The sequence below is a fragment of the Protopterus annectens genome, chromosome 10.part0 (genome assembly GCF_019279795.1).
Source record: "Protopterus annectens isolate FY-2018-M chromosome 10.part0, PAN1.0, whole genome shotgun sequence".
Classification (NCBI taxonomy): Eukaryota; Metazoa; Chordata; order Ceratodontiformes; family Protopteridae; genus Protopterus; species Protopterus annectens.
In genome coordinates, this window is record NC_056744.1 from 122051446 (window position 1) to 122074582 (window position 23137).

General features: G+C 41.1%; 1 protein-coding gene across 1 annotated transcript in view; it reads left to right on the forward strand.

The window, feature by feature from the left end:
• Window positions 1-3971: 3971 nt before the first annotated feature.
• Window positions 3972-23137, forward strand: part of PSMD12 (proteasome 26S subunit, non-ATPase 12) — a 694608-nt gene continuing 675442 nt past the window's right edge. Inside the window, exon 1 of the mRNA XM_044085094.1 lies at window positions 3972-4444. Coding sequence (XP_043941029.1) covers window positions 4340-4444 — 105 coding nt within the window. The 5' untranslated portion in view covers window positions 3972-4339. The remainder of the gene's footprint in view (window positions 4445-23137) is intronic.

A 23137-nucleotide genomic window follows, 5' to 3' on the forward strand; every position in this document is an offset into this window, starting at 1 on the left:
ACCAGTGTGCCATGCAATCACAGCCCTTAAGGCAAAATAACATACCCAACATACTAGTAATAGGTGACTCTATAGTCAGGTACACTGACGTCCCACTCACTAGGCTGAATAAGGAGAAGGTTATTGTTAGCTGCCTGTCGGGTACCAGGATCCGCCACATAACACAAGCACTCAGGTCACTCCAGAACAAGTACAAATATGACTCTGTCATTGTCCATGTTGGTGTGAATGACTTGAGCCATACCTCCCTGGACTACATGAAAAGAGACATGGAAGAGCTCTCTGATCATGTAGCCCAGGCCGGTATGACCCTGACCCTGAGTAGCATCCTGCCCTTACCAAGAATGATACCATGGTATAAAGAAAAAATTCTCGATTTCAACAATTGGCTAAGTTTCTGGTGTTATTCAAAGGGGATCCAGTGTCTGTCCACCTGGGATGACATGCTCGACAAGCCACGCTGCTTCGCTAGAGACGGCTTGCACCTGTCACCCTTAGGCTTTCGAATACTGGCCAAGGCTCTTGCCACCCCCATAGTGCCTTTTTTAGGCAAGGCTCAAAAGACAAACCCACCGCCGTAAATAGCACAAGTAACAAAAAACTGAGGGTAATGCTACTCAGTGCCAGAAGTCTAAACCTCAAAATGCACGCACTCGAGGCACTCCTCAGTATGGAGAAAATCGATATATGTGCAGTAACAGAAACCTGGTTTAAGGCTCCAGAGAGCACCCCAGCACTACCAGGCTACAACTCATACCATACATTTCGGCCACAGAACCCAAACCGAAATGCAAAAGGTGGGGGCGTATCCATATTCATCAAGGATACCCACACTTCCAGGTTGGTGGCACAGCACGATGCTTCAGAGATTATCCACATGCAACTAACAATGGGCAAAACTGCAATTCAAATTGTAGCTTGCTACAGATCATCCACCATGTCCCAGGACCCCCATTCCATGTTTCTGGAAACACTGGGAAACATAACAGTCCAACCAAACACCCTAATATTGGGTGATTTAAATTACCCAAACATTAACTGGGAGAACTACTCAAGTACTAACTCCCTTGCCCAACTTTTCCTAGCATTTCTAAGCTCAAATGCCCTGGTTCAACTGGACAACACTCCCACCAGAGGTGACAACATATTGGACCTGGTCCTCACTAATATGGGCGACCGGTGTTCCACACCAGAGGTCAACCCCTCGCTGGTTAGATCTGACCATAAACAAATCACTTTGGATATCCATATTCCGCCTCCACCCCCGGACAAGAAAACTACCGTGAAAAACTTTTCAAAAGCAAACTTCACATTACTTAAGACCGAGGTGGAAAGTTTCAAAGCCCCCATGTTGAAGGATAACACTGTCCAAGCTGCAAAATCTTTACTAATGCATTCTATGGGTAGCTACAAGAATGCATGCATCATGCCATCACAAGCAGAACCAAGACTCACTCCTCCAAGAAAAGGAAACCAGTCTGGTGGACTCCTGCCATAAACAAGCTATACAATAGAAGGAGGAAACTAGTACAGAAAAAGAGTAAAATCCCAAGAAGGGAAGACGTCCCTGATCAATATCAGCAAGAAACTACGATCCCTCATAAAATCATCCAAGATGAGCTTTGAAAGAAAAATTGCCAAGGACTCCGAAGATAACCACAAGGCATTCTTTAGCTATGTCAAGAATCTAAGTGGCAATGCTCAGATCTGCTCGGAGTTAGTGCAGAATGGCACACAATACACTGAACCGACCGATATCACCAACATCCTGGCAGACAGGTTCAGCGCAAACTTCACCCCCCCTCTCACCCCCAAAAGGGCCTATAACCATACCAGAAGAATGTAGAGTTCCTGAAATCACAGACACTCAGGTTAGAACAGCCCTCTCCAAAACCAAAAACACAGCATCAATGGGACTGGACGGTGTCCCAGGCTGCGTCCTACATGAGCTCAAAGATGAACTAACCCCTCACCTAAACACACTGTTCAAACTCAGCCTCTCCACAGGCTACATACCCATAGAGTGGCGCACAGCAACGGGTATTCCACTCCACAAAGGTGGAGCCATAACAGACCTATAAGCCTGACTAGCTTGGTCTGCAAGGCTATGGAGCGCATCATCATGGAACTCATTAACAGATACATTGGAAACCTCCAAACACTGGACCCTACCCAGTTTGGCTTTAAGGGCAGATCATGCCTCCTAAACCTGGTGGACTTCTTTGAGACAGACCTCGCTAAGGCCTTTGACACCATTCCCCATTCTGGTATTATAGACAAGCTCAACAGCCTGAACATAATCCCCTACGTCACAAAATGGGTTGCCAACTGGCTCACGGACAGAACCCACATGGTGAGAGTTGTGGGAGCTAGGTCCGACTCTAAACCGGTTACAAGTGGCGTTCCCCAGGGCTCAGACCTAGGACCCCTTCTGTTCGGCATATACTTCTCAGAGGTACAGGCAAGCACAGGAGGACTATGGCTGACCAAGTTCGCAGATGACTGCAAACTAGGGGCTATAATTGACTCTCCGGCTGACACAGACATCCTCCAAAAGAGTCTCACTGAGATGGATACCTGGTGTCAAAATCATGGCCTCAAGCTAAATGCCAAAAAGTGCATAGTCATCCCCTTTGGAAAAAAACAAAGCACCCACAAACTACCACATAGGTGGTAGTCCCCTAAATACGGAAGACGTATTAAGAGATCTGGGGACCCAAGTAGTTAGTAATCTCACCTTTGATAATCACATTGCTAAAGTGGTTAGAAAATCCTTCTACGTGGCCTACCTAATCACAAAAGGATTCGCATCCAGATCAAAAGAGGTCATTGTGCCCCTCTACTCATCAGTCATCAGACCCATCATAGAATACAATGCCCCATTTGGGATGTACCTTACAATGTTGTTGTTTCTTTCAGCTTTTCCCGGTTAGGGGTCGCCACAGTGGAACTCCAGCCCACTAATGATTGGCAGTAGATTTTTACATGCCAAGTTGCCGGCCCTGACGCACAACCTTCAACGAAGGTACGCCCATTCACGCATGTCTCTACACAGAAGACGCTCTAGCTGAGAATCGAACAGGACGTCTTACTGTGAGGCGACAACGCTACCGCAGCACCACCACCGCAGTCACTGGGATGTACTTTACAATACACCATACAAACTCCAGTTGTACTCGGTTGCATACCGCCTACTCAGAAGTGATCTCTGCCTGACATACAAAGCCATGTCCAACCCAGAATTGATGCATACCTCTCAAGTGTACCTCATTACGAGAAACGTACCTCATTTGGGGTCTTAAAAAGTTCCACATTGAAAGTGTCTGTCACACATTCAGTATTAGGATTTTTTTTAAAGTGAAATCCATGGTAAATAGAAATTAATCATTTTTAATTCATTAAACAATCTTCTTTATAAGTAAAACCAGCATATTTTAACCATCCTATGACCTTCCTAGTTAAAGTTGTTAGTAAGCCACATTTTGTCCATTTGTTCCACATAATGAGGGCTAGTGTTTCTCATTTTGGAGATGGAAGGTTGAGAGCTATGAATTGATGGACATACTCCACCTAAAGAAAACCTTATCCCCTCGAGCCACACGCTCTAGGGATCTAAACCTCATTATAACAATACATAGGACGTGCTGGAGGAATAGATTCCTGTCCTAGAGACTTCCTATGCTTTGGAACAAGATCCCAATCTACATTAGGCAGAGCTCCTCGCTAACACTCTTCAAAAGACACCTTGACGAATGGATGGGAAACAGAAAGTTTACCTCGGGGGTCACTTCAGTGGCTCTGCTGGACAGAGGCACAGGGAACTAATATAAGGGGGCGGCGAAAGGCAACACATTCTGGTTAGGCTTATAAATGCCTTTGGGCAGATAGCCTAGTACCAACCTATGTAGGTATACACATACTTTGTGTCAGACTTCTATATTAGGCGATGTTTGTAAAGAATATAATTTGCATCCCATCAATTTCCAACATGGATTCCAGCAACCTAAATTAACAGCGTTTGGTGCGTTGTTTTCCCTTTTCTTCTCCCTAAAACATTGTTTTGTTACTTGTCTGTATTAACAGTCTCACAGTTAACCAGTAGCGAAATACAAAGAGTACAGCAAGAATTGCCTAAGAAATGAGGCAACTACGAAAGAAAAGTAGGACACCGGGGCGTTAGGAAGACTGCGTTGTTTCAGCCGGGACTTACATCGTGGAACACCAAATCGCTTTCCTCTCACTGTAGAGTTTGTTGGTTTCCTGCTTGGTTCATTCACAAGGGTGTAGTGGAGTTTGTCTTTTTTTTTAATTAATACATTTAGTTTGTATTACGGAAACAATGACTGAAGAGACTGAACGAGCTGATGGCAGGATCGTGAAGATGGAAGTGGACTATAGTTCCACTGTTGACCAGCGACTTCCTGAGTGTGAAAAGCTGGCTCAAGTGAGTGAATTAAATGATTTTTCTCAGGCTGAGTCATGCTGGAGTTACAGGCCGCTTAGACTCGACATCCTTCCAAAATAACAATACTTTTATTGGTTTTGTGGTGTTGGTGTAGAACGTAAATAGTCTTAGATTGGATTTCTAAAGACCTTTCATGTTACAAGTCCTATAGTTAAAGGTTTGTTGCCCGTAAGTAGACAACTGATATTTTGCACATTTCTTTAATTTTGAGGATCTGCTCAAATATCTTGCAAAATTTTAAGAGGGGAGAAAGAATGAGCAGTGCTGTCCCGCTGATCAAAGTAGACAGTAAGCCATTTATTGTCTGATATTTGGTTATGTTTGACATTTTAAGTTTATGTGTTCTGCTTTAAAGTTCAAGAAAACTGCAAAGAGTTTGTTTGTAACTAGCAAAGGTCAACAAACACCTGATTATGGAACACTTTTTTATTTAAGCTGAGTCAAATGACTTATGACCAAACATTCTAGCATATCTGTCATTCATTGTTTTACAGCTGTCACCCAAGTGTATGTACAACTTAGCACGGTTGTTCTCCATGTAATATTGAAAAAATATAAGTAATTGTCTCATACAGAAACATTATACACTTTGGAGTTTGCTAAGCTTTTATGAGTTCTGATTTCCAGTGTGTAGATTTATTGTGAAGTTGAAATAGATGTGTTCATTTGTCAAAAACAGTTTTCTTTATTACATCTGTAATGCAGCAGTCCCATCACCAAGTGCACAATGTACAAGTTCAAATGTGTGTGTAGTGTTCTTTTTGGAAACACTGCAGGCTTGGAAGTAAATGGTACTGAAATAACCACTTTGCTGTGAAAATGTCTGTGTACCACCTGATTTACTGGTGTGTTAAAAGTAACTGTTATTCTGAGTATTTTTATTTTTTATTTTGGTTGGTTGTTTCATTATTGCTCTAGGAATTTTACCTCATTACGTGCTCATACCCGCAGTTGTCTGACAGTAGCTTGCACAACCAGTGTGCCAGAGAAAGCAGCACTTTTTGTTTTGACATGAGTCTGCACATGATTTTAATCCTGCTGTTCTCCATTTCCCTAAGGGGTAATGTTATAAACATTTCCTTTTAAGTTAATGGACTGCTTGCATTTTAAATCATCTGATTATCTGCTTTCACACTGTGACATTTTTTTTCTCTTTTGTTCTGATTAGTAATATAAGGCACTGTAAATATATACAGATTAAGTAATACATATGTTCTTTCACTGAGTTTTAATTCTTGGTGATCCTTGGGTGCGTGTTAACTTTCACTACTGAACCTTATGCACAGTGTATGCTTGTATCTATGTATGCAACTGTATCTGTATATGTATGCCTGCATTTCTGAGCATAGATCTTATCTTGCAAATACAGGTGTTACAATGTGCAGCGTCACACAGCTTTGCTTTGTATCAGAGTAATGGGTATGTTTATAAATGCCTACTATGACCTCATTGAACATGTGGGTTAGTTTGTGCTGGGTTAATGCATGTAGCATATGTAGCATCTGTATGCTTTGGTTTGATGCTTCGGACTGTATTCCCTTTGGATATTCTAAGGCTTTGTTACCACTACCGAATGCTAAATCCTTGATATCATTGCTTCCCCATCTCTCTCTGTCTCACTTTTATGTTCTACTCATGTCTGTCAGTCTTTTTATGTCCCTTTAACTCTTCACTTCTCTTGGGCCACACTTGAACATATTGTAAGTAAAATATGAAAATATTTATCTAATGTTAATTACTGAAATGATTTTTGCAGTTTAATCAGTTGTGTTTTCCTGAATGTAATCTTTTTTCATCATTAGAATTCTGCTGTTACAATTTTCTTTGTATTATTTTGCTCATTGTTTCTATATTAGACTTTTTAACTGTTAGGTGTAAGCTGAACATGACCTGGTTAGTTAAATGAAAATTAAAACAGAATAAACAGTATTTTTGTTTTCTTGTGCTTAAGTTGCTGCATAAATATTTTTTTTGGAACATTGTACCAGGCTGCTCAGTCTTCATGAGCAAGGAAATAAATCAGACATGGCTGCACAAAGAAATACATGCTTATTGTCATTCTGTCACATAAGTAGTATATGTGTCACCAATGGGTCTGCACATCTTAATATTGTAAAAGCTTTTGTATTTCATATTCAGGATTATTATTTCTCTGAAGTAACAGATAAGTGGGCATCTTCACTACATAAATTTAGCATTTGACTGGTTACGTCATAGGAAAGCATACAAATACATTTGTCACAGTCATGCAAGTGGTAGAACATATAGGTTTAGCTGACAAATGAAAGTATGTATTAAATTTAATCGGATCCGTCGCAGTCGTGCATATGGTAGAAAAGTTAGTTTCAGTTAACAATTTAAAACTGCTAGTACTACTAGTTAGTTACTGGGCATTTTTTTGGTGTTGTGCTTGGGGTGTAATTTAATTTTGTACTGTATCTCATTTAAGTTATTCGTTTAGTTGGGTAAAATTTACTTGTCAGCTTGCTTTTCTTTCATTATGCCAAGTTAGTGTACATTGAATGTTTTTAAGTGTATACTTGTTTATATGTAAAAATGTTTTTGTTGTATTGTCATGGACCCCATTTTTTCAGCTTTGATTTTTGATTCCCTTTCTAATGTCAACCACTTTTCTAGTTTTATAGTACAGTATTAGTTTTCTTGCATCATTGTATGCAGTAGTTAATTTAGTGTGTCACATTTTGATTAGTGATGGAGTAAGAAAGCTGCTGTTCTTCAGTAGTGCTGCTAGTCACCTTTTTCAGGTGGGCAGGCAGTTGAGATCTTAAAGAAAGACAGACTTTTCCAACCTTCTGTTGGGTCCTCTTTAGTTTGTAGCTACTGGGGATGGATATCTTGTTTTGCTTCAGATCCTTTCACACCCCTCCCCCCCAAAAATGGAAGCAGAGATCCTTTTTGATATATGAAACCTTGGCTTTTTTTGTAATCTTTATGGTTTTCAGGATTCTAGCTTTCAGCAGGTAATTTACATTTTGAAGAAAAAAGATTTGCTGACTAGTTTCTTTCTGCATTAGTACAAACAAGTAATAAATCACTAAAGCTTTCTCTTGTTTTATAATTGGCTTTTCTGGTTCATCTGCATCTTCAGCTTTGAGCTAACACTAACACCAGAAATCACAAAGGGTGAAATCAGACTAAAAAATGCCACCAAGGCAAACTATACCCTCCTAGGTGAAGGTATAAATGCATTCCAAGCCCCCACCCCCAGCTGAAGTGGTAGCTGCACCGAAGCTTACACTAATGGCCCTGTACAATCACTTGCATAAGTGTATAAACTTTGCTGTACCAGATAGAATCAAAGCCAGATTCCCAAGTAAAATCAAGCTGCCATGGTGGACTTCCAGCATCAACAAACTCTACAATAAATGCAAAAAGTTGCTGTCCAAGAAAACAGACAAGGACCCAACAGTGAAAAAGCACCCTCGTCAGCCTTAATAGGCAAGTAAGACACCTTGTCAGATCCTCCAACAGCTCCTTTGAGAGAAATATAGCAAGTACAGCAAAATTTAACCATAAGGCCTTTTACAGCTACGTACATAACCTAAAGGGTAGGACCAAAGCATGTGCACAACTGTTGGTCAACGGTATCACACACAGACCCCACAGAGATATCAAACCTGCTAGCGGATAGATTTGGCGAAAATTTCTCTCCCTTATCCCCTCCTAACTTACAACAAACCCTCCCCCCACCATACATATCTGAAGAATAGGTCCTCAAAGCCCTGTCAAAGGCAAAGAACATGGCCTGTATGGGACCAGACGACATCCCAGGCTGTCGTCTGAACAGGCTAAGACATGAGCTAACATCACCACTACATACCCTTTTCAGTTGTAGCCTAACCACAGGCTTTGTTTCTGTGGAATCGAGGGCATCTACAGTTATTCCCCTCCACAAAAGTGGCTTAGCAACAGACCCTTGGAATTACAGACCCGTAAGCCTGACCATCCTCATCTGCAAGTCCATGGTGGGGCATATTATTATGGACCTCATAAATAAAGACTTAGGTGACCTCCAAATCCTGGATCCTACCCAATTCAGCTTCTTGAAGGGCAGATCTGCCTGTTAAATCTAGTGGATTTCTTTGAATGTGTGACCATGGCCATTGATGAGGGCAAATCTGTGCACACAGCAGACCTCGACTTGGCAAATGCTTCTAACTCAGTCCCGCATTTAAGGCATTCCCACTAAACTTAGCAAACTAAATGTAAACCACTTCGTTGCAAGATGGGTTGCCAACTGGCTCACAAACTGGACACACTGTCAAAGTGGGTGACTCCACATCAACCAGCAGACCTGTTACCAACGGGGTGCCACAGGGAACAGTGCTGGGCCCCCTACTGTTTGGTATATACTTTTCAGAAGTTCAGATCAAAACTAAAGGGTTGTGTCTGACCAAGTTTCCAGACGACTGCAAACTAGGTGCAATCATTCAATTCCCAAATGATGTTAGTATACTCCATGAGAGTCTCACACAAACCCTCACAGTCTCAAACTGAATGCAAAGAAATGCATAATCGTCATTCCGTTTGGCACAAACAATGTCCCTTCACACTATCAAATCAACAACAATACCTTTTAAGTACCCATGAAGTGGTAAGGGACCTGGGATCACAGGTTGACTTTGACCTTAACTTTGACTACAATGACTGTGACCTTAACTGTGACTACTATGTGTCTATTGTAGTAAGGAAAGCTTTCCACGTAGCTCACCTGATTAGTAAAGGCATCGCCTTGAGAGCAAAAGAAGTTATAACCTCCCCCCATACTCGGCAATTACCCTGCCCATAATTGACTATAACGTCCCATTCAGCATGTACTGTACTAAGCACATGCAGCAATTAGAGAGACCTCACAGGTTTCTAACAAAGAAGATCAGAGGCCTCCAGCATGTGCCTTACATGAACCGACTAACGTTCCTATCACTGTACTCCATATTGTGTAGACTTCTTAGGTGAGACTTATGCCTGTCCTACAGAGCAACCCAAGACCCAAACCTAATGAACTTGCTGCATATCTGTAAATCAAATAGGCCTAGGGCTACCCATTCCAGGATTTTAAATATGGACTGTAACTTAAATAGGACATGCTGGAGGGGCAACTTCATCTCCCAGCAACTGCCACATCTTTGTAACAGGCTGCCGTTTCATGTGAAACAGAGCACCTTTATGACACTGTTCAAGAGGAATTTGGACAAGTGGATGGGGCAGCATAAATTCTTACTGGGGATAGTGCCCATAACCCTCTTGGACATGGGTAGACATCACTAAGTGCAGTCTTTGGTATTGACTAGTACTTCTGTGGTATAACATTGGGTCGAAACGGCTAGGTTTAAAATGACCTCCGGGTCGATTGCCTTGTAATCTCATATGATCCTAAGTATTCACTAATTCTGTTCTGAAGTTTTTGATTTTTTTTTTTTCCTCTTATATGTCAGAGCTGTAGGGTTACTAATGACATCAGCCTAAGAATGTTCTTTCATTCCACTTTCTCTCTTGTTTTGTTCCAGGGGTAGGTGGTTCCATCTCTTTTCAGAAATAATTTATGATGCTCCCAGAGCAAAGAACCTTATAGGAGCACTTTTGCATAATGTGAAAACAGGGGTTATTCTTCCCTTATGATTGGAAGGGAATGGACTGGGAAAACTTGCTTCCTTTCCAGGTTGGTAATCCTAGAACTTGCAGGAATACTTTTACTGGTCCTGGTCCAGTGTCCGCTTTTATCAAGGAGCCCCTTTTAGCTGCATATCTTGTCTTTTGCAGGTGTCACTTTTGGGGGCCATTTTGAAATGTTTGCTTGTGCTCCAGGAGTGGTTATTCCAACAGGTCTGTTGGATAATCAGTGAAGCTTAGATCTTTTTTGGAAGTTTGCTTCAGATGATCTTTATTACTGACTTCATCACAAAATACTTGTATGTTTTTAAAGTATATTGATGTGTATGTGCATAAGTCTGTGTGTGTGTATGTGGTGTGTATATAGCTAGATAGGTAATGTTTTGAAGTATTGGGTGGGGGAGCACTTCAGTTATGTCAACAAGAATTGTATGCTTCTGATTGCAGTCATTGCACTAAAGTTTAAGATCGACTGTAGCAAGCAGCCTTTTTCGTTGTAGTTTTTTTTTTTTTCCAGTCTTTTGTCATTTGATCTTTTTGTATTCTCCCAGTATCTCACTTATTTTAAACACTTCTGTCACTTATTTTAAACACTTCTGAATGCATTTGATTTATTTTTCCTTTAAGTTACTGAAAGCCATGTCTGGTACCGAAGCCGAAATCTGAATTGCTTTACAAGGCACTTTTCCATAATATTTTTCATCTTTTCTAGTGTGATTTTTCTCTTGCATTCCCCAGATTTCTTCATTGCTGGCATCCAGACAGTTCAGTAGCTAACCACTAGCAGAATTTCAACCAGTTTTTAACTTTTACTAGCTTTTTTGTACCACTTTAATTTTTTCACAATGGGAGGCCACAATCAACCTGCTTTTCAAATTGCAAATATCTTGGAATCCCTTTTCTTTGTCCAGAATTATTGAGCAAGGGAGTATAGAAGTGTGTCTTGTTTTGGTTTATCCCATTCTACAAGTTTATACAGGGAGAATTTCTTCTCTCTTTGATTTTTTTTCTAAAATAAACTCAGTATTAACCTTACTATTTGGCTCCAAAAAGTGCTTTTTATTGATACTACCAGTCTGCCTTGGTCACATTTCTTTGTGTTTTAACTTCAAACTTTGGATTATAGCCTTGTTCAAGTATTGGTAACAGAATAATTTAAAACATTTAATTTATTTTGAAACAGTGGGATTCTGAATGTGCTGTGAACTGCTACCGTGTCATACAGATTATCTGAATTTCTGTAGACAAAGATCAGTGAGGAGCCAAATGTTTTCCTTAAGCCTTTAGAATCCTTAAAAATGCATGTCTACTGCACTTTTTAGGCCCCCGACAATCTTATTTCTTTACGCCTCCTATTCTAATTTCACTTGTTGGTGTCATGTTTGAATTTTTAACAGCTAGTGTAATCACCACCAGATACACTTTTCGTTTTAATGTTTATACTATAAAAATATTCACAGCCTTAGCAGTTCATTACGCACTCATTCTCCATTTACTTGCTTTATCCATTTCGTAACGGTGGGGAGACAGGGACTATCACGTCACTGACTGGGTAGTTAGTTCCTCAGTCTCATAACCATTCAGTGCTTGGATAGTCAAGTGGCAATGGCATTGGCTGGGTATCATATTGAGTAACTAATCTTGAATGGAGCTGCAACCCATTGCAGGCTGAGTGAGCACAGACACAGGCATATATAATATATATGAATGTATGTACACCTTCACAGAGGGCACACATCTGTGGGCATATTGGAGAAGCCACAGTTCCGTTGCAGATGTCTTTAACACAAAGGTTCCAAGTGGGGTACCTATGTGGACTCTGTGCAGAAGGAAAAACAACTGCTATGAGGAAGCAGTACTAGTATCTTTGCCAGCGTGCTGTCCCTTGAGCAGCTTTAAGGGGGAACAGTGCTGATGAGTGATAGCAGGTCTGAGCTATACTGTTGCTTGGAATAGGAAATGATGTAGAACATCACTATGTTAATGAAGAACAGAATGTGGATAGGGAGTACTGGGAAGGAGAGAAGAAAGTGGTGTGCAGGCTGTGGGTCTGCAGTGTGGCTCTTGAGAATTGTGGGCAGAAGCAGGTTGTGATGTTTGTTGAAAACTAAATTTCTGATTTAAAATATGGTGGCTGTAGGGAGTGCTGGGAATTAGTGAATGGAAGTGGTGACAATTGGGCACAAGGCAGAATAGTAGCAGAGGTACAGTTTGGGTATAAATGGTATATGTGAGGGGGTTGAGTTACTCTGAATAACAAAATGTTTTGCTGTGAAGAATTATAGGTAGTAAAGGGGCATTTGGGACTAGGTAAGCTGGATGTTGAACTACCATGGGAATGTATGGCTTGGCTTCTTAAGATCCTCCCAAAGCAGTAGCTTAGTAAGTACCTGTGAACCTAATTGTTTTTGTTAACCTAATTAGAACACTAATCCAGAGGGAGCATTTCCATGCATTATCAATGGCATAAATATGCAAACTTTTTATATACACTCTTGAAACAATTTATTCTGTATGAGAAAGTGCAATTCTAAAGAGAAAAACATGTACATTGATTTACTTAAATTAAAGAATCATAATGAATTGTGAAGTAGCAGCTGAGAAAACATTAAGTAATCACATAGTAAAATGGATGACACAGGTTGAATCGATTCACTTGTATATTTTTAACAGATATGCATACTTGAAAAGCATTTTAGAAAGAAGGGAGTTTAGGTAGAAGGGATAATCAGCAGTTATTAGTAATAGAAGGAGTTAAAATAGAATAAAAATTATTAACTTTGTAGGGCGATACTACAGAGTAAGGAAATGTAAATTATGATATGGTTACCATATAAAAACATAGCAATGTTTTTGGATATATGAGTAATTGTCATGGTGATAACGAGAAAACTAGGGGAGAGTTTTCATAAGATGGGTGTGGAGAACATGACTTGAAATGATTATTCGACAATAGATGAGAAGTCTAGGGGTGGGAAGGCTTTGTTGATGTACATGGATTAAGGTCACAGTGTTAGGTGGAGAGAATGAGAAGAGACTTTAGTTTTGAGATGGTGCCAGGTCTGTTTTTGAAAAAGGCAAGTGGAGATCAGTTGATAGTGGTCAGGAAATGGTGGATTAATTATTCTGTAATTGTACTAGTGAAGATGTATAATATACTATTGATGAGGCATATTAGGGAGCAATACAATTTGAGACAGGTTAGTAGTAAGGTAATCATCACAGCAGCCTTTTCAATGGGCTGTCATTGCCACATGTAAGTAAAGCAAGGAAGGAGAATTTTTTTATGGTATTCAGAGAATGGCTGACTGAAGTAGTATCAGCAGGATTATGGAAAGATAAATGATGGAGAAAATCGAAGTATCAGGAGGCTGTGTGGCAAATCTGATGGAGAAGGATATTTAGGTGAGCCAGACATTGCCACGGTATGGTATGGTAGATCATTACTTCCAGCACTCTGATACAGCTGTTGTGTCAGAACAAAAGGAGGAGACAGAGGTGCATGCTGAGGTAACAGACACACAAGATCATATTCAGAAAGTGTGGAGGAGTTATTCTTCCATTGTCATGAAACTGAGAAAGCAGTTTGGAGAAAATAGATGAAAGAAAGGAAAAATAAGACCAACTGTTTGTATAAGGACTAAAAAGAGCTCTGCAGTTAACAAGTATGAGATCTGAGATAGTGAGGTCTTGAACCAAGAAGTAGAGTCATTAGGCTTTGCAGCTGCAGACATTCCTTCCCCTCACTTTAAGGAATAAATGTTTCTATCACTTAAGATTTGAAACTTCAACTATTACAAAAAATGTATGGATGCCTTTGACAAAACAAGAAATGCTTTTCCATGGAATGAGCATGTGTATTCTGGTACACTGAAAATGGAGAGGGAGTTAACTGTTGTGCAGTTTACAATAATTTTTTACAGAGGATATTGGATTGTATTTTTGTAATATTTGTAAAATTTAGCATTTTGTAAAAATAAGTTGAGCATAAACTGTGCTGAGACATGGGAAATGAAGGAAACCTTGCATAAGTGAAAGTGAAACAAAACGTACGGTGTGTTTACAGTAGCTCTAATCCCATTAAAATAAAGTGTATACATCAACTAAAACGTGTTATTAAGTGCCCCTCATTTAATTGTAAGAAGTTACAATGCAAAAAGTGTGGCCAAAGAAACTAAAGTTCAAAATCTGAGAAGGAAGCAAGAGAGATGTGTAAGCAGTAGCGGTGTAGTACAGGATGTAGTTCAAGGGAGCTGTGTAAGTTGGTAACGTTGTTGTTAAGTAACTGAGAAGAGGATGATCAGGCAGACTTGTGAGAGGTGGTAGAGAAGATGTGGAGAGGTATTGTATTGTAGATGGAGGAAAATGTATAAGTAAGTAGGGAAATTGAGAAGTGGATATAGATGAAATTAAAAGTATGGCATATCAGACACTTTTGTGATACAATTAGAAGGGAGAAAATATGTTTGCATTGAAAGCTAAAGGTAATTGCATTTATTATCTACTTTTTTAATTTCATTTAATTTTTGTTTATGTGATTTGTCCGTCTGGATTTTGACAAAAAAAAGTTTTCAACAGAGTCCCAGGGGGAAATTTCCAATATATTACAGGCATTGAGTAATTTCTTGAGCCAACATTACTTGGTATACATTAACAATTAATTAATTTTTATTTATTTTACATTTGTTGACCGGGCTAGTCTAACTGGATACATGTCCATTTTCAGTAGAGGCCCGGGGAGAAAAGCTCAGAGGAAGCACAAAAATATAGTCCCATATACAAAGATTAATTTCATGTTAGAGACGAGGATTAATCTCAGTGGTCGTTAGTTCTTAGTCTAGTGCTAAGTTAAAAACACAACATAATAAAAGGATCATCATGGACCTCATAAATAAAGATATTGGGGACCTACAGACACTGGATCCTACCCAGTTCGGCTTTGTTAAGGGCAGATCCTGCCTCTTAAACCTGGTTGATTTCTTTGAAACAGTCACCAAGGCCATTGACGAGGGGAAGGTGGTCCACACAGCCTACCTGGACCTCGCAAAAGCCTTCGATACAGTACCCCACTCGGGCATTATAGATAAGCTCACCAGCTTAAATATAAACCCCTATGTCACTAGATGGATTGCAAACTGGCTCAAGGACAGAACCCACATGGTTAGAATTGCTGGAGCCATGTCAGACTCCAAACCAGTTACAAGTGGTGTCCCACAAGGCTCAGTCCTGGGACCTCTCTTGTTCGGTATATATTTCTCGGAGGTACAGGCCAACACGGAAGGACTGTGGCTGACCAAGTTCGCAGATGACTGCAAACTGGGTGCCATAATCAACTCTCCAGCTGATAGAAGCATCCTCCAAAAGGGCCTCATAGAAACAGACAACTGGTGCCAGAGCCATGGCCTCAAGCTAAATGCCAAAAAGTGTATAGTCATCCCCTTTGTCAAAAACAAAGTGCCCACAAATTACCACATAGGTGGTAATCCATTAAGTACAGAAGAAGTAATTGGGGACCCAAGTTGATAACAATCTCTCATTTGACAACCACGTGGCCAAAGTGGTTAGAAAAACATTTTATATAGCCCACCTAATCATGAAGGGATTCAAATCTAGATCAGGGGAGGTCATCGTGCCTCTTTACTCAATTATGGGCCTGATGAGGGATGAGTACAATGCCCCTTTTGGGCTGTACCTTACCAGACACCTGCAGCAACTGGAAAGACCCCAAAAGTACCTCACCAAGAGGATCAAAGGGCTCAAACAGATGCCATATGCTGCCCGGTTAAAGAAACTCCAGCTCTACTCAGTGGCATACCGCCTGTTCAGAGGCGATCTGTGCCTGACGTATAAAGCCATGTCCAACGCGGAATTAATGGACATGCTGCACCTCAGAAAATCCAAATCCCATCGAGCTACGCGCTCGAGAGACTTGAACCTCAGCACTGAAATAAATAGGACATGCTGGAGGGACAGATTCATAACTCAGAGGCTCCCTTCACTCTGGAATAAAATCCCAGTCCAGGTTAGGCAGAGTCCCTCATTGACTCTCTTCAAGAGGAATCTTAATGAGTGGATGGGAGATTGTAGGTTTACCCCAGGTATCACTTCTGTGTCACTGTTAGACAGAGGCACAGTATACTAACTTCGAAAAAGGGCATAGCAAAATAAATTTAAAATGGGTGGCGAAAGCCAAACACATTCTGGCTAGGCTTATAAATGCCCTAGGGCAGATAGCCTAGTATGAACCTAATACAGCTGTAGTTGCAATATAGCATTCAAAGGATAGCAGCTGGGTTAGATAAGTTATTAGTAAGCAGTTTGGCATAAAGAAGGACAACAAAAGTATGAGCTGCAATATTCAGAATATGTGTTAAAACAGGTTTAATTGAAGACATTTTGCGGAGAAATTAAGAAAAGATCTAGAAAGGAATAAGTTTGTTGTTAGTAAGAAAAGGAACAAGAGTATAGAAAAGAGGAGTGTAGGAAGAGGAACAAGAATATAGAAAAGAGGAGTGTAGGAAGATCCAAGGAAGAAATGTAATGTATCATCCAGGTTTAGTACAAGGGCAGCATAACCACTGTGTTCTGAGAAAAAGTTTGTTTGTTTTTGAAGAGTGATATTGAGGGAACAGAGGAAAGTTCAATAGGAAGAAGGTTCCAGGATTTTCCAGCAGTATTACAGAAAAGAGAGTCTTCAGCCCTGTTAGATTTACAAATATTTACCAGCAGTCTTTGTGACGAATGTAAGGTCTTAAGATTGTTGTAGGGGGCAATGAGGGTAGATAGTATAAGGGTATCTGTAGGATGGTAAAGGGTTTTGTGGACAATGGTAACTTGGTGGAATTTAAGCTGATTTTGTAATTCAAGCCATCCTAGTTGCTTTAGGGTTTATACAGTGGTGGGTTCTGAAAGGGTTTCCAGTGGCAAATCTGGCTATGCTATTGTAGGCACTTTCCATTTTATTAAGGTTGATTTTAGAGAGGTTAGTGTATATGGGTGAGGCATAGAGGAGAGTAGAGATTAGGTGAGTATGAGCAATAGTTGTTCTTGCTGCACGAGAGAGAAAGGGTTTGATTCTGTAGAGAGAACCCAGTTTTCTGATTTTAAGGTATTATTAATATGGGTATCAAAGTTAAGATTGTTATCTATGGTGATACCAAGTAGTTTGGTAGTCGAGTCTGGGGATATAAGAGTATTGTTATTGGATGTTACTGTGAGGTTTAGTGGGGGGACTTACTAGTAGGAGTGGAAAGAAGGAGTTTAGTTTTTTGGGGGTTAAGTAGGAGACAGCGTTAAGTAAACCATAGTTCGACTGTGTTAAATACCTTTTGGGTGAGGTAGTAAAGCTCGGGTATGGATGTGGCTGAGCATGTAAGTGTTGAATCATCTGCATATTGTATGCATGTAGCTTGGGGGATTGCTAGGTGAAGGTCGTTGATAAATATAGAAAATAGGAGAGGTCCTAATATGGACCCTTGGGGGACCACTATGTTGATGGGTAGATAGAATGTTATGCCAAAGCACGGCCTGCTGTCTGTTATCCAGATAGGATTGGAACCATTTTATAGCAGATGCATCTAGTGACAGAGATTTGAGGATATTTGTAAGTATTTGGTGATTTGCCATATCGAATGCCTTAGATAGATCTATAAACAGTGCAGAGGAAAGCCTATTAAGGCTACGGTTTTTGTTGTCACAGTGAGTGAAGGAAAGAAGGGCAGTAGTAGTGCTGTGTGAGGGTCTGAAACCATGTTCATAGGTTCATAGGTTTATACTAGGCTATCTGCCCTAAGGCATTTATAAGCCTAGCCCAAATTTTTGTGGCTTACGCCACCCCTTATATAAAAAAATACTGTGTTCATTAGTTTGTTGTGCCTCTGTCCAGCAGTGACACAGAGATGATTCCTGGGGTAAACCTACGATCTCCCATCCACAGGTCAAGATTTCTCTTGAACAGAGCCGGCGAGGTGCTCTGCCTCACATGGACTGGGATTTTATTCCACAGCATAGGGAGTCTCTGAGTGATAAATCTATTCCTCCAGCACGTCCTATTTATATCCGTGCTAAGGTTTAAGTCACTTGCTCTAGTGGTTTTGGTGGATTTGGGTTTTTTGAGGTGGCGCATGTCCATTAATTCCGGGTTGGACATGGCCTTGTATGTCAGGCACATGTCACCTCTGAGCAGACGGTATGTGACTGAATAGAGCTGGAGTTTCTTCAATCTGGCAGCATATGACAGATTTTGGAGTCCCTTTATCCTTTTGGTGAGGAACTTTTGGGGTCTCTCCAATTGCTGCAGATGTCGGGTGAGATACATCCCGAATGGGGCATTGTACTCTATCATTGGTCTGATAAGTGAAGAGTACAAGGGAACAATGACCTCACTAGATCTGGATGTGAATCCCTTCATGATCAGGTGGGCAGTGTAGAAGGTCTTTATAACCACTTTAGCAACGTGAGTGTCAAAAGAAAGGCCACTGTCAACCTGGGTCCCCAGGTCCCTGATAACCTCTTCTGTGCTTAGTGGATTGCCACCTATATGGTAGCTTGGGGTTAACTTGTTTTTCCCGAAGGGTATGACTATACATTTTTTGGCGTTTAACTTCAGGCCATGGCTCTGGCACCAGCTATCCGTTTCCGTGAGTCCCTTCTGAAGGATATCCGTGTCTGATGCACTTTCCACTATGGCGCCCAGTTTGCAGTCGTCTGCAGGCTTTGTCAGCCAAAGTCCTCCCATGTTGGCCTGTACTTCTGAGAAGTAGATGCCGAACAATAGGGGGCCAAGGACCGAGCCCTGTGGGACACCACTTGTGACCGGCTTGGAGTCTGACATAGCGCCAGCAACTCTAACCCTGTGGGTTCTGTCCTTAAGCCAGTTTGCAACCCATCTTGTGACATATGGGTTTACATTTAAGCTGGTAAGTTGTGAGTTGGAAAGTAAGTTATATTGGATTAGGTGGTCTAGCAATTGTTTATGGACGCATTTTTCCATGATTTTAGCTAGGGGAGACAGAAGGGCAATGGGACGATAGTTGGAGAGTTCAGTGGAGTTACCTCCCTTATGAAGGGGAATAATATGGGAGACCTTCCATATGCTTGGGATGTGTCCTTCAGTGATAGTTCTATTAATAAGAATGGAAATGGGGTATGCTATATATATTTGGCTGCCTTTTGTAAGTATTCAGCGGGAATCTTGTCAGCTGAAGGAGTGCATGGTTTAATCTTTTGGATGAGGGCTAGAATGCTTGTAGTTGGTACTGGTTGGAAGAGAAAAGGAGGGGGTGGGTTAGTGATATGGTTGGATATAGGTAAGTCCTGAGTAGATAGCTGATTAGTAAGATTTTGTATGGCCTCAGTGAAATAGGTATTAAAGGTATTAGCAGTCTGTTTCGGATTCTCTTGGTCTGTGTCTTGTGGGTGTGGTGTGATGGATTGACCTAGGTGTAATAATTGATTAATACTTGCCCAGAACTTTTGTTGTTGATTATGGTGGGTCTGTTGGAATTGTAAGTAGTAGTTTCTTTTGTCAGTCTGCACTGCTTTTTTAGTTTCGTTTCTTAGTTGTCTGAAGTTTTGTTGATCTACTGGGTTTTTAGTTGATCTTGATTTGTTCCATTATTTATTTCTGAGCTTGATTTTTTTGCCTGGTTTCTTTTGAATGCCATGGAGCAGATTCCGTTCTCATTCTTATAGAGCGAGTTGAGGCATGTTGGTCTAGAATGGATAAGAAGATAGAGTTAAAGTAATTGACATCTTCCTCCAGTGGGAGGTATTTTAAGGGAGACCAGTTGCATGTTCTTAGTTCACTTTGGAAGAGATCAGGGTTAAAGTTTTTCGTGGTTCTAATTGTTCTAGATATGGTTGGGTTGGATAGGTTGGTTTTATGCCTGATGATGTAGGTTAGTGAGTGGTCACTTACATCACCTGGGAGTGTACCAGATTCGTATGTCTGGAGATGATTATTTGTGAGTATCCAGTCTAAGATACTTTCTTTATTATTAGGCTTGAGTATCCTGGTAGTGGTGGTAATGGTTTGTGAGAAAACAAAAAGGTTTATATGGCTTGTAGGGTTTAGACTGCTTAAACATTTCCAATCAATGTTAAAATCACCTAGGATGATGGTTTCTTGAGGTAAATTAAAAATTTGTTCATTAGATTACATTCATATGAAATAAAAGAAACTGCTGCAGTAAAACATGTATTTAGTAGATGTTGCCCATTGAGCATGTGAAGAGGTATATTAATGGGTTTGTCAAATAGGTAATCGGTCTTTTGTTATTTCTGTGAATTTCAAATAAGTGAAGTTGAGGGCAACAACTTGATAATGCAGAAAATGTTAATGTAGTTAAGGATTGGGGTACTAAGCAGGTGCAGAGACAATTCTATGGCTGTCATAAGGTTTATATTAGAAGTATAGAGGTGAGAGGGGGTGATTTTAGTTCAGAATGCATGAAATTGTAGTTTATTGTCTGTTTGGGCAGTTTTTCCATCTCTATCAACTGTCTGTCTGGTTTAAAAGCCTGCATTTGCACTTGTTTCCCACCTTTCCTGTAACTAGTCAAGTCCAGATACCGATTTGCTGTATCCAGGACTGTTGGTAAGTTTCTGAGTCCCCCATGCCTTTCTTTGTTGGAGGCAAGCCTTCTAGCTTAACATTGGGAGTGGTAAGCACTAGGTAGCCTACCTACCACAAGAGGAGTGGTTTCTGGCCCAGCAATTGTAGGTTATTGGCTGTTTGGGCAGTTTTTCCATCTCTTTCAACTTTCTGGTTTAAAAGCCCACATCTGTGATTGTTTCCCACCTTTCCTGTAACTAATCTAGTCCAGATACAGATTTTCTGTATCCAGGAACGTTTGTAAGCTTCTGAGCAGTGCCAAAGTCTGCTTTTCAATTTTTCCCTTAGATCTGCTAGTTGTCTCCACTCCTGCACTTTTACTAGCTTATTAGTTTAGCACTTTACCACACTTATTGTAGCAGTTATTGTAGCACACAAAAGTGCTACCAACACTAAACATTCTACAAGGAAACAGCTCCAGTACTTATTAATGTGCATCCCTCCAGGCATGTCTAAAGGTCAGTTCCCTGTGCTTTGTCCTATTAACCTGGTGAACTTGGGCATGTACACTGACAATCCTCCCCTCTTAACTCCCAACACTCAGACTTGTGAGAGATGCACTTGTATATCCAAATTGGAAGTCACGCACTTTCCGGCCAAGACCAGAATAGCTGGTCAAGAGGAAAAGTTCAACACTTGCACCACACCACATGGAACACACATCCCTCCAGAACACATACCAGCACTGCCTTCACATAAAAACACAAACCACACATCCACCTTCGCAGAGGCTCTCAATAAAAATTACCCCAACAGCAGAGACCTCCAAGGCAGAAACGCACTCGACCACCACGAGACACACAACTCTCCTAAACAGTGTGCTACTCAACCAAAGCCCCTAAGGCAAAACAACATGCCCAACACACTAGTCATAGGTGACTCGATAGGCATACTGATGTCCCACTCACTAGGTTGAATAAGGAGAAAGTAACAGTCAGCTGCCTGTCAGGCACCAGGATCCACCACATAACTCACGCACTCAGGTCCCTCAACAACAGGTACAAATGTGACTCGGGTCATTCACACCCACATGTACAGTGACAAAGACGTACCTCCCTGGAGTACATGAAAAGAGACATGGAAGAGCTTTCGGATTATGTAGCTCAGGCAAGTATGACCCTAGCCCTGAGCAGCATCCTACCATCACCCCGAATTATACCACAGTACAAGCAGAAAATGATTGATTTCAACAATTGGCTAAGTTTCTGGTGTCATTCTAAGGGGATCCAGTATCTGTCTGCCTGGGATGATATGACTGACAGACCTCGATGCTTTGCCAGAGATGGCCTGCATATGTCACCCCTAGGCTTCCGGATACTGGCCAAGGCTCTTGCCACCCCTGTAGTGCCTTTTTTAGGTGGTGTTCCAAAGACCAAATTACCACCATAACTGCAACAAACAAATGCAATCTTGAGAGTCCTGCTGCTCAGTGCTAGAAGTCTAAATCTCAAAATGCACTCGCTCGAACCACTCCTTAAAATGGAGAACATTGACATTTGTGCTGTAACAGAGACCTGGTTCAAGGCAAGCAGAAAGGACCCCTGCACTACCAGGCTGTAACTCATTCCACACCTTTCGGCCCCAGAACTTGGACCGAAGCTCCAAAGGTGGTGGTGTTTCCATATTCATAAAGGATGTGCACACCTTGAGACTGGTAGCCCAACATAATGCATCTGAGATACTTCAGGTGGAGCTAACATTGAGTAAGACAGTGATTCAGGTCATAGCCTGCTTTAGGTCCTGAACCATGTCCCAAGACTTACACTCCATGTTCCTAAGCACTGTGGCGAATATTAGGGTCCAACCTAACACTCTCATACTGGGCGACTTCAACTACCCCTCCATTAACTGGGAAAACTACTCCTGTACCAATACACTTGCCCAATGCTTTCTGGAATTCATTAATTCCAATGCCCTGGACCAGTTCGTTCTTACCCCCACTAGAGGTAGCAACATCCTTGACCTGGTCATTACTAACATGAGTGACCGTTGCTTTACACCAATAGTCAACTCCTCCCTGGTTAGATCTGACCACAAACTTAATCACCTTGGAATCCCCCCCCCCCCAAAAGGTAACCACCATGAAAAACTTCTCCAAAGCTAACTTTGGGCTCCTAAAAACAGAGGTGGCTAACTTCACGGCACCCATGCAATTCGAAAATAGTTGCATGACTGCCGAATCCTACACCAATGCACTGTACGAGCATGTACACAAATGCATGGATCTTGCCATACCCTTTAGAACCAAGATGCTCTCCTCATGCTCTCCTCAAAAAAAAAAAAAAAAAAAAAAAAAAAAAGTCAATCTGGTGGTCCACTGCCATAAACAAACTCTACAACATAAGGAGGTAACTGATGTAAGGTGAAGTCCCAAGACTGGAAAAACTCCCTTATCGGCCTCAACAAAAGGTTTGAGATCCCTCATC